Raw genomic sequence first — 19,592 nt, forward strand, 5'->3', positions numbered from 1 at the left:
TACTTTGACATTTTTAAGCCGATTTCGAGCAAAATAATTTTTCTCTCGACGTGGCAAACCCCAGAGGAATAATCCAGAACGTTGTTTGGCGGATGAAGCAGAAAAAATAAATTGATGCGTCACAGCCGGTGCACATTGAAACACAAAAATCCAAATCCGCGGTCGAGATCTGCGGCTGGAGTGGTGGAAAATAAAAAAATAAATAAACTCGCGGCTTCCGAAGGAAACATAGGGACGAGCTGAAAAGGGGTGTGCGGGGGTGGCCACCAAATTTTGATGGAATTAGCGGCGCGGGCTGGAGCCGGATTAAGGGATTGATGAAGCGCTGGCTGCGTTTTTGACGATTTGCGCCTCGCTGCCGCTGATTGAATCCGCACGCTGAACACACAACACACATTTGATTCGTGCCCGCCGCCGCCGCAGCCGCCGCCGAATGGATTTTTCCGTATCGCGATGTTCAACAGACGCGTACGCGTGTGCATCACCGGGCACTTTGCTTTCCACCTGGTGAGTTCCATTTCGAGCAAAAAAATCGATCTCTCTCGACTCCCAATGCGGTAGATTTTTAATTGCATAAATATATCACACAAGTCCTGAAGCTTTTCAATTGAGTTGATTTCCCTGCCTGATGTTTTTAGAGTTTAAGTAATATTGAAAATAGAACTGAGAATTTAATTAAATCTTTCAAGGCTCAAGAATTATTTGATATTATTTTTAATTAACAAATTAAAGCAGCTGAAAAGGTAACAACTATAAAATGTTTTAATGAAGACAAGAAATTAATATCCCGGTTAATCGCTAATTTTAGACGATCTTCAACCGGGCTCCGCGCAGAAATATTTTTTTCCAAAGAGCAAAATGTATTAAAAGCCATTTCTATTCCTAGAAGAAAACGTAATTACAATGCTTGAATTTATTTTTAATTTGACACTCCATCCTTTGCAAATTTTTCGAACTGGTCTGACATTAAATTATAATTAATACTCAAGAAAATGTGTATTTTTACAACCTTCGCTTCAAATATCTTCTAAAAATAGAGTAAAAGCAATAAATGGATTAGGTTTATTGTTAATTATAAGCGGCGAGCACTTAATCATTTTAAAATCATAACTCAATATTATTTAAAATTGATTTCTTACAAACCTTTTGAAATGATTATTACGAGATAAACCGGATTTTCGTTTCCAAATTGGAATTGAAAAATGAATAGAATTTTTAAACAGGACTATAAACGCAAGAAATCCTTTTCAAAATGTTCCAAAAAGAGTAAATTCGTCCTGGTCCCGGTAAAATTGCGCAACATTCAACAAACACCCAAATTTTCATTGTCAAATTGATTGTTGATTTTTTCTTGCAAAGGAAATTCGCGTTTGGTTGTTGAAAGTTACGCAATTTTGCCGGGACCAGGACGAAATTCTTGTTTTCGTGTTTTAAAGTGGAATGATACTGGGCAACAATTGAAAATTATTTAAATTGTTGGATGGCTTAAACAATTGACCGATAAACAATTTGTTCAACGATTTGCAATAATAAAAAAATGACCTTCCTACAATAAAAATTCAAATTTTGCCAATTTTCTCCAAAATTTTGAGTGCTTGAACATATTTTCTTGGCATATTCCGATTCCTCTCGTCGAGATCTGTCCAACGGTGTTTGCCACTTATTGGGGAAACTCTTGGTTTTGAAATTAAATCGGATTTCAAGTAAGGAGACAGCCATTGCCATTTGAAAAGCACGCTAACTTTCCAGCCAATTTTCTCAAAAAATTACAGCGCTCCTTAGGTCAATTTAGGCTTTAACTGAATCCTAAGGGACGAGTTTATGCATTGGCAACGAGTATTTTCCGGGCTTTTGCAGTATCATTCCTCTTTAAGTTTGTATATTTTGATCGGTGTCAAAAATAGGTGATGACATGGGTGAAAATTGAGTCTTTTTTACAAAATTAAACGATGTTATGCAGCTCTTTGAGCACGAGTGATGCGCAGGTTGCGTCCTTTTTTACACCAAAAGACTCAACAAAACAAGCGAGAGGCGCTAGTTTTTTTCTTAAAAACCTTCAAAACAAATAATACGGCTTCACACCGTGCCGGCAGAAAATTTAAAGCACCTTAAAAAGTTGCGATAATCTTTTCAAGCGAGCAAAGTTGCGCACACATGTTCACATTATTATTAAAGTCGAAAATTCGCGGCTCATCCAGCAGCTGGAGCGAGCGAGCGCAGGAGCGGAAGATTTACTGCGACAAGCAGCATTTTATTTATCATTCGCTGCTGCGCTCATTGTTCTTGAAAAAGCGCGTTATTTATGTTTTCGACTCAAGCCAAGTTTCGAAACGGAGGAAATCGCAATAAATCTGCCAATGAGATCAGCAAATATTTTACAGCGCAATGAAACTAACCAGCAAAAGGAATTGACGATGCGCGGCTGGACGGAAAAGCGTCGTTTTTTTCCAGAGCAAACAAGATGCTGGAATTGGAACACGCGCGCGCCCGCGTCAAACACGGCCCGAGCGAATTTGATTTGGAAACCCACGATTTCGGCTTTTTATTGGCGGCGGCGGCGAAATGGATAAAAATATGATGTTCGTGAGACGAAAGTGATGGAAGACACGCCGGCGCCGTCTTACATCGAAACTCACTCGATTTCGGTGTCGCAACTTGTGCCGCCGCCTATTCATCGCGACTTGGGAACATCTGCTGCTTTTGTGCTCCAGACTCGGCGGAGAGAAAGAGAAAGAAAAGTAGTCGCAAAGTCTCCGCGTGTTGGCGCAGTTCAAAGGCCAATTTGCAAGATGAAAGTGCAAAATTAGCGCTGAATGGGCGAGGCCAGCCAGGTGCGGCATTTCCTCGCAACTTCCCACAAGTTTTCTTTCAGCCTGATCAAACCGAGACTGCCGATCACAGCCACTCTTTTGTACTCGGTCAAATCACGAATTCAAGTGATAAAAACGATAAATTAGGAAACGGCGGTAGATTTATAATAAATTTCTGGAGCTAAATAATGGTTGTATATAGTCCAGAATTTTTTTATGGAAATTTGGATTGTTTAAACTTCATCCTCGTTGCCTAAAAAATTTGTATTCGAGTTAAATTGTAATGCCGGTCATTTTCCTCGAAGCTAACAATGTTTTTATTGCGATCTCCTAGTTTTAGAATTTTTTATTTCCGTTTCCCACGAGTTTCGACGTCTCTCAAGCATCAAGGATAAACCTGTTGGCATCTTAAGATCGCAATTAGTTAAAAATTTGGTCACTAGGAAAAATCTGGAAATTTAATCAGCTTTCTGAATATAGGCAGTTTTTGTCGCTACTATCAACTGGTGAGTTTTAAAGTGGAATGATACTGGGCAACAATTGAAAATTATTTAAATTGTTGGATGCCATAAACAATTGATCGATTAAAAATTTGTTCAACAATTTGCAATAATAAAAACGGCCCTTCCTACAGAAAAAATTCAAATTTTGCCAATTTTCTCCAAAATTTACGGTGCTCGAACATATTTTCTTGGCATATTCCGATTCCTCTCGTCGAGATCTGTCCAACGGTGAATGCCACTTATTGGGGAAACTCTTGGTTTTGAAATTAAATCGGATTTCAAGTAAGGAGACAGCCATTACCATTTGAAAAGCACAATAACTTTCCAGCCAATTTTCTCAAAAAATTAAAGTGCTTCTTAGGTCAATTTAGGCTTTAACTGAATCCTAAGGGATGAGTTTATGCACTGGCAACAAGCATTTTCCAGGCTTTTGCAGTATCATTCCTCTTTAATGAGGCCAAATACAGACCTCTTTCGAAAATCTGCAATTTTTGAAAAAATAAAAAATAACTTTCAAGACTCAGAAGTACTGGTTTTTATCTTCTCACAATTCAATTTTCATAATTTTTCTCTCCCCGAAAGCAATTAATTTCCTGTTCTCAAAAAACCGATAGGATTTTTGGGGCTCTTTTGGCCTGAAGTATATGAAAAAAACGGGTCGGATTTAGAGTTAACCTTTTTTTTAAATAAAAAAATCACCATCATTCCACCTTCACTGATCAAATCAAATCAGTTCCCCTTCCGCACTCAGCAGTAAAATCTGACTAGCGCATTCATAAACAGCCGCAAGAGAGAGAAAGAGAGAGACAGGGAAAGGGAGAGAGTGTAAAAGCTGTCTGGCTGAGCTTTTGTCAGCGCGGAAAAACACCTCGCGGCGGCCAACTTAGCATAATGCGAGGCGTCTAATCCAAAAGCCATGTTTAATGGCTATAAAGTCGCGGCCGGAGCGGCCAATTTTTACTATCGCCGGGAGAAAGGCCGAGTGCTGGCTGCTGCGCTGTGGATATATTATTTTATTTTATTACGCGCGACTCGCACCCGCCTTTGTACCACTTTTACGGCCTGCCAATAAAACTCTTTTCTGCTTGGTTCGGCGACAGCGTCAGGTAGTGCATAAAGGCCGAGACCGACCGACCGATGAAATATGCGCGCTCTTTTACGATCGGTCGGTCGGTCGGTCGGACGGACGGATGGAGCAAAGTTTCTGCTCATCAATCAAATCCCGGCGTGCATACATAAACATCAAAACAGGAATTATCGGGCAAAAGTGAGTGATGGACAGCGCCGACCCTCTTCTCTAATGGCAAAATCGCCGCGAAAACGCGTGGCCCCGCCCCTCGAGAAGAGGCCGGAATTCGCCGTCGACTCGGCTTTTCGCGAAACTGCTGCAACAACAGCAACGCGCGGCGTTGGATTCATGATTGATGTGCTGGGTCGGTCGGTGACTGGTGCTTAATGTTGCCGCGCAGCAAATTACCTCTCGTCGAGTGGAGTTCGTTAGTTTCTGCGAAGAGCTCCTGTCTCACGCTGCCGCACCCCAAGGTCAATAATAATAATTGCAATCACCAGTCATGCATGAAACATTTTGCTACAAACTTGAGTCAATCCCTTCCTCAAGAATCATTGTGTCAACGGTGACATTCAAGACCAAAATTTTTTGACAAGAAAATTCACCCTAGAGACCATTTTTTAAATGGTATATAGAGTTTATATGATTTATTTCGGGCACAAAATAATTTGAATAAATGGTTAAGAGAGAAATCTAATTAAAGACATTCTTTGACGAAGTTTCTGAGCGCGCTAATCGATTCTTGACGGTCGAATTAGGTAAAATGGAGATTTTTTCCGACCAAAAAGTCCAGCGCGACGTACAAACTTTTTTTCCCGCCAAAACAATTTGAACATGCGCATGCGTCAGAGCTGGTTTGAGCACTTGCGGAGAAACCACCTGTACGAATGACTTCTTTGACAGATCCAGCCAGCACTCACGCATGCGCACTTCTCGCATTCATTCTGTTTTGGCGGGAAAAAACGTTCGCACGTCGCGCTGGACTTTTTGGTCGGAAAAAATCTCTGTTCTACCTAATTCGACCCTCAAGAATCGATTGGTGTGCTCAGAAACTTCGTCAAAGGCGGTCTTTAATTGCTGTTTGATTCAGTTTGTTTAAAGAAAACAAAATAATAAAAATACCATCAAATTATCCTGCACTTGGAACCAATGGAATTAATAATAATTATCAGGAGCACTGCGTAAATCACAAAAATTGCATCAGTAGGTTTTATAGGAAAAAAAGAACACCTAACAAACAAACCCGAGTACTTGCAGAGTATATGGAGCAACAAGTCTAGTTGCGCAAGTCGGTGGGAAGATTTTTGCAAAACCCCACTCGACCGAGCGAGCGAGCGAAACACACCATTAATAATTTCCAGGTCACATGCACATGTTGATTCCTTTGCACGTTGCGCGCAGAGAGCGCATTTTTTACGTGTCTGCTTTGACGTTAATGCGGCTGCGGCGGCGGCGACAGAGAAAAGCGTCAAGTTGCACAGGCGGAAAAGGAAAATCTCTCGGCGCGAATGAAAGAGTCTGTTTGCTCGCTCTTGCCGCACGTATGGAATTATTTCCCGACAAGAATCTGCAGCGCGTTATGTGCATAATTAAATGCAACGCCTCTCAACTCTCCGCACGTCGTTTAATTAAAACAACTGCGTGTTGGTATAGCGAATTTTTTCGTGTTTGTTTCGAGATTCGTGTCCAATTACGAAATTGTTGCTGCAGTGACAATTGAGAGTGAAAATAACGGCGCGAAACGCGGAACCCCCCTTTTAAATGCGCTAATTTTATTTTGCAAGCTCGCGTTTGCAGCTTGGTTAATTTCCTCTCAAGCCAGTGGCGCCCAGGGATTACAATTCCGGCATATCCTTTTATAAATTAAAATTTTTGTTGATATTTTTCTAGAATGGCTTCAGAACCTAATTTTGAATGTAACCAAAATATTTATTTTCACAACAAGAGTGTGGAATTATTGTTAATCAGTAAAATAAACATTTTTCAAACCACTGGGGTCCAGGTTGCGATCTGTGTTTGTTCCCGCCGGTCAGAAGTCAAAATGGCGTCGAAATAATGGAGGCCAATCAGGACGAAGTCCAGCGGCCAATCAGAACCGTCGAAAAAGAGGCGTGCCGACCTAATAATTTCATTCCCGCGTATTTTGTTACATTTACATTAGCTTAATGTGCCGTCTAACGGTCGATTCGCCAATTACAAGCACAATCAGCTGTTTGGAAAGAAATAACAACAAAAACATTCATCCTGCTGAAGGTTTTTATGATAAATTTTCCAAGCCAATTTCATTTTACGTATGTATAGCTTCCCCGCCGTACTCTACTAGTTGCCATATCTGCGCGTCGTCGTGTTTATAGCTAAATCCTTTGTGGGTCAGACCACAATTTAGACTTGTACTTTAGTCTGTGCCCTTTCAGGCAGTGCAGAAGGCTGCCCCAAAACAAATTAGGTTTAAATTTTACAACTTTATTAAAAAATCAATCATATAATTCATTTATTTATTTTGTCATCGTCGAAATATGGGTTTAGGGGAAATTTCTGTTGGGAGAAAACAAATACACTGTTTTCATGACATGGGCGGAAAAAATGTTTTATTAAATTTATATTGTATCTTGTTTGTGGACAGCATTCACAGCACCAGTTCCGCCACTGGTTCAATTTTAATGTGGATTCACATTATGCATGCGCACAGAGCCGTGTGTGTGCAGTATAATAACGGAGCAATATTGCTGTGTAATGCAGTCATAATAATATTAATGAATTTCGAGGGCATTCGGCCGTAAAACTGTTTTGTTTCCGACTCACTTTGCGCTCTGGCTGCTGGCTGCGGGCTAATTCGCAATATTCGTGCCAGCGAATCCGAGCTCTGTGTTTTGGCAGTGTGTTGTTTCGTGTCGCAGTCAATCTAATTAATTGAGTGATCGGAGGGCTCGTGTGTCCGACGCACTCTCCTCTTGTTTGCGCAGTGAAAAACTACGAGCCAATTTTCTGCTCCGCCTGCTGAATTTTCCTTCGCCGGATAGTTTGTTTGCCGGAGTAATTGGCTGTGCGGTGGATGCTCTAATGAATAGCGAAACGTGTGCAGCTAAACGAAAAATTGAACAAATAAGATGTTGTCGAGAAAGAAAGAAAGAAAGAAAGAAAATTTGCACGTTCCGGGCAAAACTATTCCTTTGAGCTTCCGACTCTCCTTTGCAAAATCGTCACGAAATTCATTAAGGCTGAAATAAAGGCGGCGGGCCGAATTTATCGCGCTATTTATCCGCGGGGCGTGTATTTATTCGCGGGCATAAATCATTCCGGTATGTACGCCAGCGAGCGAGCGAGCGATCTCGACGTCGTTCTTCTCGCTTCTCATTTGAGTCGCGTCTCGCAGGATATTAAAATTCTGCACATCAAAAAGCAGCTCCGCTCGAACATGATGCTAGCTCGCTCATTATACACGCGGCGGGCATTGTTCCACACTAAGAACGTCTTCCATTTTTCCGCTGGTTTCGGCTGAAATTGCTCCACTCGTCGTCGCCTCAACCGCAGACGTTCTCTCTCTTTCTCTCTCTCTGTTTGCCGTGACATGGTGTAATTCAACTCGTTCAAACTCTCATCTTCTTATCTCACTTTGACGTTCGTTCGTTCGCTGAGCAGCTCAAATAGAAACGTAATATCGTGATTCGAGTGTGCGGTATATTAGTCTCGGATCGTGTTGTAATGAGAACTCACAGCCCAAGGATATAATGCCACGGCTAGATTTCAAAATGGCATGCCTCCTGTGTTCGCTCCGCTCACTCACGAGCTCGCATGTGAAATTCTAGACTGCGGCAAAGCTCATTCTAATTTTGGTTCAAAAAATACTTTGTTGGTAAGAGAGAGAGTTTGAGAAATGCGGAATTTTCTCAAGTTCTGGTTTTGCTTGTTTTTTCTTGTTATAGAAACGTCTGTTTCTGTGAATTATTTCACCGGCTGGGGGTTGGTTTCACGTGACGCGCAGATATGGCGTCTTGTAGAGTACGGCGGGGAAGTTACAAACGTAAATGAATGAATGTTTTTGTTGTTATTTCTTAAATACCAGCTGATTGGTCCGGTAATTAGCGAATCGACCGTTAGATGGCACATCAGGCTAAAGGTAATGTAAAAAAATGCGCGGGAATGAATTTATTAGGTCGGCAGGCCTCTTTTTTGACGCTTCTGATTGGCCACTGGACTGTCTCCTGATTGGCCTCCATTATTTCGACGCCATAAATTGATTTCTAACCGGCAAAAACCGACACAGATCGCAACCCGGCCCCCGGTGGTAATTACGACTGCGCAGAAGGTTTTAATTTGGGTCACGCATGCGCAGTAATGAGTTTCAGCCTCCCTGTGAGATTATGAAGCGATTTGAACACACTGCGCATGCTTCAGATGCGCATACGTCTACTGCGCAGCTTCAAAATGGGCGGATATTAAAAAAATTATAAATTTCGACGCCATATTGACTTCTTACCGGCGGCAACCACCACAGATCGCAATCTGTCCCCCGATGAAATCAAATGAGTGCAAATTAAAACCCAGATTTTGCGAAATTTAAAAGAAAAATCCGCTTAATCTCGGACCACCTTTTCAAAGGTTTGTAAGAAATTATTTTTAATTAATTTTGAATTATTATTTTAAAAATAGAAAGTGTTCGCCGCTTGATAAACAATAAACTCAATTCATTTTTTCTTTTACTCTATTTTTAGAGGATATTTTAAGCAAAGGTGAAAGAATTTTCCTGAATTCTCACATTTTCACGGAAACCCCAGAAGCAAGTTTTGCCAATTCCGAATTGAAATTGAAAGTGATGCGCGGCAACGTGTAGAATTTTCCAAAAACGAACAAAGAAAAGACGAGCGTGTTTACAACAGGGGGAGGGTGAGGGGAGTCGAGGGAGGAAAATAACATCTTGTGTGTTCATAACGCAAACATTTGATCGCGTGCGCCGCGTTTGCTTTGAGGACCGAAATGGTGCGGGGCTGCTGTTTTTGAAACAATTTCCTTTGTGGAATGCGGTGTTTGCAAGCGAGCGAGCGAGGCTCACTCCAATTTGCAGCGTGCAAATAATCTGCCGGCGCGCTGTTTGTTTTATTTTAAGGTAGCGGCGGCGGGATGACAAAGAGGGCCCGGCGACGACAATTCCGACCAGCTTTTTCGGCTTATTCGTACGTACGGAACGAGCAGGATTGGAAAAGGATTTGGTCGCTGCTTGTAATCTGTAATGAAATCTGTGCTGCCGCCGCCGCCGCCGCCGCACGGGGCAAAAAGACCGACGACTGCCTTCTTTCCACAGCGTGTGTGATCGATTTCGCGTGATAAAGAAAGAGAAAGAGCGGAAAGGAGGAGACTAACTCGGATAGGAAAGGAAAAAGTGAGCCGAGAGCTGAGCGCAGAGCGGATTCGCCTTTTATTTGCATCTCTGTCTGCCCGAGCAGGATTTATCCCCGGATGGAAATGACCTCGGCCAAACGCGTTCAAGAGCCAGCAGACTCGATCGGAAAAATTATTTGCTCTCCGGCCTTTGAACTGCGCCCCGTATCTCCTGGGAGTGTTTTGATAAATAACTTTTCGATGGAGTTGCAAATATTCGTTTGTCAGTTATACGCGAATAGCCCGAACTCAGCATTCCTATCAGTGGAGCAAAAATAAAAATAAAATACATGGCACGGAATGCGAATAACGGAATGGAGGGTCGTTGGAAATCGTTTTCGAGTTGGAAAATGATTTTTATTTCTCTTCGCGTGGGAAATTTTAGAGACCAAATAATAATAATTGTTATAACACAATCTTTACATAGGAAGCAAACAGAGAAAATACACCAGATGTACAAGACTTTAGTGTTCGAAGCTGCCAGAAGATGGCGCCGCCGTATATTTTCGTAATAAATTTAGTTTTAAGGCACTTCTGCTGCGATTTAAGACTCAATTCGTACCACTGTGCATTCTTCACTTAATATTCTTTCTTTTGACGTGCTGAAAACCAAAATCGGTTCAGCCAATCACCGGAGAAAAGGGAAAAACTATTTTTTGAAATTTAAAATCTTTTCCAACGTTTCTACGGCGAATGGCTGGACTGATTTTTAGGGTTTTCAGCACGTCAAAGGAAAGTATATTAAGTGAAGAAAGCACAGTTGCAGGATTGAGTCTGAAATCGCAGCGGAATTGCCTTAAAATTAAATTTATTACGAAAGTATACGGTGGCGCCATCTGTTGACGGCTTCAAACACTAAAGGCTTGTACAACTGGTCTTTTAGAGGAAATGATTTTTTTTATATTCAATACAATCTTTCACACAATTTATCCATTTAAAAAAAGTAAAATGTCTGAGTTTAATTTTCTTTCCTAGATTTCTTGAAAGATATTTATTTTACACATTCAAGTGCCGCGGGAGATGACAATAAAAGACGCGAGACTTGTCAACTGTTTAAATATTAGCTGAGTATTATTTCTGACGTTGACATTGTCTTATGACTTTTAGATGAGAATAAACACAGAATTAAAATTAGTTGACACTTTCACACTGACCTTTCTCGAAGGAGGCGAGGGCCTCGGAGGGCAGCCAGAAGCGCCACATGTCTGCGACGCTCTTGTAGAGTTCGTGGGCGGTGAGGCCTCCGTGCAGGTGTGCGTGGTGGTGGTGGTGGTGTCCAATGACGTCGCCGTGGCCCAGCGCCGGGAACACGAACTGCGAGCTGAACGTGTGCTTCAGCAGGTCGGTCAGGTTCTGCATGGTGGCCAGCAGCTTGTGCGGGTCGTTGGCCGCGTGCGAGCCCGCGTCCCTGCAATCAACGCCACCGCGGATTTAGAGAATCCCTTTTGAGAAATAATGGATGCCGTCGCTGTCTGTCGCACACGCGACAGATAAATGCTCGCTATCTGTTACGCGTGTCTCGCATTCCCACACACGCTTTACCACGGCTTAGCCCACGCGTGATGGTCGAAGCATTTTAGGACAGTTTGAGTTCGAGCACCGCCAGGAAAATTTTGGAAGGTGTTTTTTTCCGTAAAATTGTTTGAAATTCTTGTTTCGAAATATCAGAGGAGTCATTTTTGACTAATTATTTAATCTTTTTAGGATTTGGAACGTATTTCTCAATTTATTACATTTAGTTATCAAAACAAAGTCATGTTTTAGTGTTCGAAGTCGCCAACAAATGGCGCCACCGTATACTTTCGTAATAAATTTAATTTTTAAGGCACTTCCACTGCGATTTAAGACTCAATCCTGCTACTGTGCATTCTTCACTTAATATGTTTTCTTTTGACGTTCTGAAAACCAAAATCAGTCCAACTATTCGCCGTAGAAACGTTGGAAAAGATTTTAAATTTCCAAAAATTGTTTTTTTCGATTCTACTACGATTTGCTTAATCGATTTTGGTTTCCAGCACGTCAAAAGAAAGCATATTAAGTAAAGAAAGCACAGCAGCAAGATTGAGTCTGAAATCACAGCGGAATTGCCTTAAAATTACATTTATTACGAAAGTATACGGTGGTGTCATCTGTTTGTGGCTTCGAACACCCGGGGCGTAAACAACTGGTGCATTTTTTTATTTCTCTCCGACCTATTAAAATGAAGGTATAAAATGACTGTTAATTAACCCTCAGAAAATTTAAGATTTATTTCATACTAAATTTAAACAAAATTAATTTAAATGAAAAGCGGACGAAATTTGATTTTTCACATTTTTTAAAGCATCGCATGCTGTCCAAACTCCCGTATTTCGATCTAGGAACTAGTCACAAAGCTTGTTTGCAGGATCAACAGCTTAAAATAAGACCTTGTGTTTGTTTAAATTGCGTTCAAAGTAATTCCACGTACATAGAAAGCAAATTCCCGTGTTTGCCTGATTCACGAATGCCACCGTCTGCGCTCAAACGCTGATGTTTGCCTTTCTACGTAGTTATAGAAGGTATCTGGTTTCTGCAGCACGGATGGTTGTTTATTGTTTGGGAAGTAGGTCTCACAGCGCAGCACGGGCGTTTCTAACTATTTCGCGTAATAGGAGCTGCTGCGCGAATTGCACATTCAAGCGACACAGCCAACAGTTTTCCGAGGTCTCTACAGACAACAAAGAATATTAAGTTACGCCTAACAAAGGAGTTAATTAGCACAATTGCAATTTAATTCAATGTAAAACGGGACAAACAGGCAGCAAAGCAGCATGAAATGTGCGGTTTTAGAGGCGCAGTAAGGGTTGGCGAAATTGAACCGAAAAAGTGACAGATAATGGCAGCTGTCAATTTGTGCACGGTGAATCGAATTTTGCGAAACACTGTTTTTCTTTTCACTCATATCGGAGCTCAGCCAAGCGAGACTTTTAGTTCCGCAGACACTAGTCGGTTAGATTTGGAACTTGTCTTGCCTGGCTGCGTAAAAATACACAGAATTTAAGAAGAAACCCTGTTCATTGGAAGCCAACCTAAAAATATTTGGTTGGGGAAATTGCCTAAAGTGATTTTTTATTTTAAAAAAATGATATTTCATGAAAATTTAACCCTAACCGACAATTGTTATTCATACACTTCTGATTAAATGTGACTCAATATCCATTTTTTTTAATTCTACTGGTTATTACGCCCTCTTTTTTGAGTTAAGGAAATTAATTGCTTCCGGGGCGAGAAAAATTATGAAAATTTAATTGTTAGAAGATGAAAAATAGTGCCTTTGATTCTTGAAAGTTTTTTATTTTTGCGAAAATTGCAGATTTTCGAAAGGGGTCTTCGTTTGGCCTGATTAAAATTCACCAGTTGATTGTAGCGTCAATAACTGCCTAAATTCAGAAAGCTGATTAAATTTCCAGTTTTTTTCCTACTTGAGAAAATTTTCTCAAAATTACCATTTCCGCACAAAATGCACCTGAAAATTTCAATTGGCCGATAGAGAACCTTTAAAAACTTTCGGGAAAAATCATAATACCCAAAATTAAGTTGATTTATTTGAGAATCATCCCAGAAAATTTTGTTTTCATTAGAATGCTACAGCTTATCAGCAGATTTAAAAACAAAATGTTCAAGCAGATACAAAACCATACGTATTTTTTACTCTATAGTAAAATTATGTTTTAAATCTTTTGGCAAATGATCGATAGTAATGTCTCAAGGCAGCACGAATAAGGAAAAGAGCGTAAAATCTGTCTATTCTGTGTGACAACTCCCAGAGCACTTTTCAATTTGCGTTTGCACAGTTTCGCGATAAAGCCGGCAGACGTGACTCGAGCTCGGTTGCGCGCCCGCTCTCGGGCAAAATAAAAGCGCCGACGAGAGTTATGGGATTTTTCGGGTGCTGGATTTGCCATTTCGGCGGCGGTAGCGGCACACTCGAGAGTCAACAGTTAGTCTGTTGCGGGGGGTGGCGGCGGCGTTTTTGCGCGCAGGTGATGCTCGGGGCACGCACGCACGCCCTCCGCCCGCCGACGCGACCAACGCACAAGCAAGGGTCGAGACAAGAAGCAAATTTAATTACTTTTCGCCCCCGCCGCGCCGCCGCCGCCGCTCTCGGCAGCTTTATTAAGACCCACGCGTGCAATATGTAGGCTTTAATGAATATTGAGGCCACTTTTCAAACAGCCGCAATATTAATTAACCGCATTTTCATTATACGCACTTGCGTCTGCCTGTAATTTGCAAATAGCGTATAGTGGAAAAAAGCGGCTAATTGATTCCAGATTCAATTTCGCGATGCAAATGCAGCAGGAAATTTACTGTCTGCGCCAGCAGCTGCGCATTAATTAATTTTTTTGTGCTCCCTTTGTCCACCAAGAGCTCATCAGAAAGGCTTTGTCGGGATTGCGGTCATATGGAAAATTGCGTCTCATCGGAAAATTGCATTAAAATTTAAGTCTTTCCTGTTTCTACCCACGCAAATTCCTTTCTTTGACAATTCAATGACGGAGAGGCTACATTTCACTGCCAGGCATATTTCCATTTTTAGAAGCTATTCAATTTCGGGCGTTTTTCCCCAAATGAAACACAATACATACGCTCGCCAACATTCCACAAAAAACGAATCAATACCGGCTGGAGGATTTAAGCCAGCACGGTTTTCACAGCAGACTAGCCGAAGTTTGAACTCGAATATTCCTTATAACGAGAGTTGATTGAACTATCTGACTGGCAATTCCCTTTAAAGTACGTCTTTGACGAAGATTCTGAGCACACCAATCGATTCTTGAGGGTCGAATTAGGTAAAGTAGATATTTTTCCCGACCAAAAAGTCCAGCGCGACGTGCGAACTTTTTTCCCGCCAAAACTATATGAATGCGAGAACTGCGCATGCGTCAGCATGGTTTGAGCACTTGCAGAAGAGAGACCGCCTGTACGAATTACTTCTTTGTCAGATCCAGCAACCTCTGACGCTTGCGCAGTTCTCGTAAATATTGTTTTGGCGGGAAAAAGGTTCGCACGTCGCGCAAGACGTTTTGGTCGGACAAAACATCCATTAAACCTAATTCCATCCTCAAGAATCGATTGGTGCGCTTATAAACTTCGTCAAAGACGGTTAAGTGGCTGGAATTTTGAAATTTTGGGTAAGAAAATAATTTGAATAACGACAAAACCGCAATTCACTGGTTGATTGCGACCCACGGTTTTCTTTTATTTATTCTTGTGATGAGAACAATGCCAGCCATGAGCAAACCTCCGTGCTATTTTGGTGGTAAGATTTAATTTCTCAAGAAAGCACTGTTTAGATTATTTTCCGTGAGCCGCATCGAACGGAAGAGAGGGCTGGCGAAAGAGAAGAAAATAAAAGCGCCTCTCTTCTTAATACAAACTTTGTTTTCTTCGCATCGCATGCAGCAGGCAATAAATTCGGCGTGCCGCTCATGAATAAAACAATAAAAGCGGGCTGGGCAATTATTCGCCTGCCCGTTTTAATTGCGAATCGGCGAAATTGCGATCGGACGGACGGGGACAAATTCTCAATTCAAGCTGATTCGGCCCGGCTTGCGATTTACAGCCGACCCCGAATGTATTACAGCCGGGCAATAAATTCCGCGTCGGGGCTGCAAGAAAATGAAGTGTGTGGCGCGCTCGCTCGCGCGCGCGGGGCAACTTTTTGCCGGGCGTGCGGCGCGGCGGCGATAAATCAGAAAGGCTCTTACTCACATGCCCAGCACGAGTGATAATACGTACGCCACACATGCATGCCGTCTTCTCATTATGGATTCAAGTGCGCGGGCCCGCCGCTGCGTTAAGCACACATGCCCGGCCGCGACCCACTTTTTATACTAAGTGATTCTGTTAAGTGCTCGCCGCGCGGTCGAGATCATGACGAATTTTTGCGCCTTTTCAAAACTGCACTTCTTGCCCATCGACTGTTGCAAAAATGCGAAACAATTTCGCGCCGTTCTTTCGAGTTCACTTCAAGTGTGCACTCTCGTCTTGAGCATTTCGTGCCTTGAGTTTTCGCTCTAAAAGATTTTTTTATTATTTTCAATCCCTTTAATAATGCTGTACGTTCATGAAAAATCCAAACCAAAATATAATTTAAATATGCTCAGTTTCAACGGGGCCCGGGTTGCGATCTGTGTTCGTTCCCGCCTGTCAGAAGTCAATATGGCGTCGAAATTTAAAGTTGTTTGAATTTTGAAGCTGCGCAGTAAACGTATGCGCATCTAAAGCATGCGCAGTGTGTTTAAATCGCTTCTAAATCTGAAAATGAGGCTGAAACTTATCCCTGCGCATGCGTGACCATGATTTGAACCTTCTGCGCAGTCGTAATTCCCACCGGGGTCCAGGTTGCGATCTGTGTTGGTTCTTGCCTGTCAGAAAAGTCAATATGGCGTCGAAATAATGGAGGCCAATCAGGAGACAGTCCAGCGGCCAATCAGAAGCATTAAAAAAGAGGCGTGCCGACCAAATAATTTCATTCCCGCGTATTTTGTTACATTTCCATTGACCTGATGTGCCATCTAACGGTATTAAATTTGTTTTTCGTTCCTGAATTAAATTCAATTCAATTTCCAAGAACTGAATGGTGTACTTTAGAATTCGAGATAGACCAAATATTAGAAACAAACACGATGTATACACACAACTTGGCAATAATCAAGCCTCGAGCCCAATTTATTTAGCCAGCAAAGTAATTTTCCATGCCGGTTCCACAGAAACAATAATTAAATTCTAGAACTGAAAACAACACTATGTAAATGTAGCTCAAAATAAGTGATTATATGCTGTCTAATGCAAAACAAAGCTTTCCGTATTGCGCGTGCCATGAATAAATTGGCGCAAGATCGCATCTCTCTGCTTTGTACATTGAGACGTTATACGCGTTACGCCCAATAAGCGAAATCGTATCTCATCCGATCTGCTAGCTGTTAATATTTATGAGGTGTAAACGGACTATAAACCTCCACGTTAACGATATATCATATATTATATGATCACAATAAATTCGCTTCAATTCTCAAGGTTGAATACCCAAAAGGTTGTGACTGCCCTGCCTGTTGGCCTGGGAAGTAACGAACCTGATTCAAGTGCTGCACCTTTTTTCATTGCTTTTCTGACCTGCAGGACTCGTCTAAAATGATGCTCTTAATTCAATCATTGCGGCAAAGAATGATAAAGTTCATACAGTCTCCTCCAAGGTTTGGGTTTTGTAGAAATTTCAATTTTAAAAAATGTTGCAAGACTTTCAAACGTGAGTAGTTACATTTCTCCTCAATTTCCGCTTTTCAGGCGCAACATGTACATGTACACTTGACTGTCTCGAATAAGTAGAGAGCTGTGTTTGCGTGAAAAAAATGGCACCTCCCAAACAAGTAAGCGCCTTCCTCTGTCGCCTTTCTCGTTTCTCGTTTCTCGAGTCGTTCGATTTAATGTTACCTATTTTGCTGGAGGCCTCTCTCCTTGTATTTTTCTCCTCGCATGCACTTTGTTTTATTTGCGTGTTTCTTTTGAAATATGCGCGCGCCATAAAAAGATGGCAAATAGGTTGGCGCGGCAAGAAACGGAGCTGTTGAAGACACTCAGAAACACTCTTGTTACGTGGCGAGCATAAAATAAAAAAATGGAGAGAAAAAACACGTTGGCTGCAACTTTATTATGCATCAAATAACACACTACTTTACTTATTTTTGCCCCGGTGTGTTCGCTTAAGTTGAAACCATGCACCTTCGTCTGCAAATAATTTCGAAGCTCAAAATTTCCGAGAACTCACGGTTGACTGTTACTCAATCATATCTGGTTCAGGACGAGAAATTTAATTACGTTTGTCAAGCTGAAAGCCAAAATATTGGTTCATTAGAATCGAGATCAAAGAGTTTCTTATTCGGGGAACTGTTAAACCATTTGATTCAAGTTCACAGACGCAAAATGATATGAAAGCTGCTGATGATGACACCAGTTGAAATCAAATTAAAACTTTTATTTTAATTAAAGACCGTCTTTGACGAAGTTTCTGAGCACACCAATCGATTCTTGAGGGTCGAATTAGGTACAGTGGATATTTTTTCTGATCAAAAAGTCCAGCACGACGTTTGAACTTTTTTTCCCGCCAAAACTTTTATATGAATGAGAGAATTGCGCATGCGTCAGAGCTGGTTTGAGCACTTGCAGAGAGACGAATGACTTCTTTGTCAGATCCGGTCAGCTCTGACGCATGCGCAGTTCTCACATTCATATTGTTTTGGCGGGAAAAAACGTTCGCACGTCGCGCTGGACTTTTTGGTCGGGAAAAAGATCCATCTAAACTAATTCGACCCTCAAGAAACGATTGGTGTGCTCAGAAAAGGCGTCAAAGACGATCTTTAAGTGATGCTCAATGTTCAGACAGCTCTTTTATACTCTCTCAATGTCAGTTCATTCGCACAAATTCTTATTCTTCGCTAATTTTTGAAGTTAAATGAATTTCCATCCATGCCATTTAAACTCTTAACAGAATAGCTTTGAAAAAACCTGAAAACTGTGTTTTTTTCGCGAGGGGGGCGGCCGGCGGCGTCCTTTTAACTTTGTCCATGGTGACATCAAAGTAGGACACGAACACGAGGCAATAAACGTCGACGGAGGACAATGGCTATAAGTTGCGATAAAAGCTGCGGCGCGAGAGCGAGGGGTGATTACGACATTTCATTTGACAATGGGATATATTATATGTAGTTGGGCTGCTGCAACTTTTAATTAAGCGCATTTTTCGCTGAATCGTAAAAGAAGAGGAGAAAAGGGCGGAGGTGTCGCAGCACAAATCCGAGCGCGCGCGTTTATTTGTCGCATGACCGGGCGTAAAAGAAAATGTCTCGCGCGCGCGGTCGAGATAAAAATGGGCCTGCGTCGTCTGCTTTAATAAAAGAAATGGACGACTCGGTTCGTTCTTAACTGCGAGAAAATTGGGCAGCCGAGCCTTATCTGAGAGCCGGCCGGGCGGGTGGCCGACAATGGCAAACCGAGCTGTGAGAGGCCGAGCAACAGCCGCCGGGCTGTGAAAAATCGACTCGATCTCTTATATAGAGAAATTAATATCTGCAATGAATTCTTTTCATATAGCACCCAATCAGGTCACTTTCAAACTTGGAAATTGGCCGAAAAACAAATTCCTTCGATGCTGAGCCATTTTTCACTTTCTCTTTTATTTATTAACGGATTTAGTGGGGGTCATCGGGGGCCTGATTGCGATCTGTGTTGGTTCCCGCCGGTCAGAAGTCAATATGGCGTCGAAAAAATGGAGGCAAATCAGGAGGCAGTCCAGCGGCCAATCAGAAGCGTCGAAAAAGAGGCGTGCCGACCTAATAATTTCATTCCCGCGTATTTTGTTACATTTTCATTGGCCTGATGTGTCATCTAACGGTCTAATCAGATGTTAGATTTTACGTTTGTACCATTTCCGCCATTTACTCAACCAGACGCCATATCTGCGCGTCGCGTGAATCCGGCCCCCGGTGTTTTAGACTATTTTGTACGTCCCCAAGAGGAAAAAGTCTCTCCACTCGCTGAAGTGAAGGAGACGTTGCAAAATTAGACAAAGCCTCGCAGGCTTGAGCCTGCTTTGGTGCTTTTCAATAAATTGAATCTTTTTTCCTTTCTCTTTCTCTGTCTCTCTTGTTTCTCCGGATTGGTTCTCGGCCAGATTGTTAACGAGACGCTCACTCAGAGGACAGGTCTTTATTGTTGCTTCTTCTCTTTTCTCATTTATTTTTGAGTGGTGATTAAACCGGATCCTTTCCTCTCCGTCGGCCAGCGTCCCTTGATCTCGCTCTCGCATTATTT

The 19,592-nt window shown here is 41.9% G+C and overlaps 1 protein-coding gene across 1 annotated transcript in view; it reads right to left on the reverse strand.

Annotated features, from left to right (window-relative positions):
• The window catches only part of LOC135933950 (cyclic GMP-AMP phosphodiesterase SMPDL3A), a 202,149-nt gene that overhangs the window by 18,425 nt on the left and 164,132 nt on the right, over positions 1–19,592 (reverse strand). Inside the window, exon 5 of the mRNA XM_065475429.1 lies at positions 10,913–11,166. Coding sequence (XP_065331501.1) covers positions 10,913–11,166 — 254 coding nt within the window. The remainder of the gene's footprint in view (positions 1–10,912; positions 11,167–19,592) is intronic.

The sequence above is a fragment of the Cloeon dipterum genome, chromosome 1, assembly GCF_949628265.1.
Source record: "Cloeon dipterum chromosome 1, ieCloDipt1.1, whole genome shotgun sequence".
Taxonomy (NCBI): domain Eukaryota; kingdom Metazoa; phylum Arthropoda; class Insecta; order Ephemeroptera; family Baetidae; genus Cloeon; species Cloeon dipterum.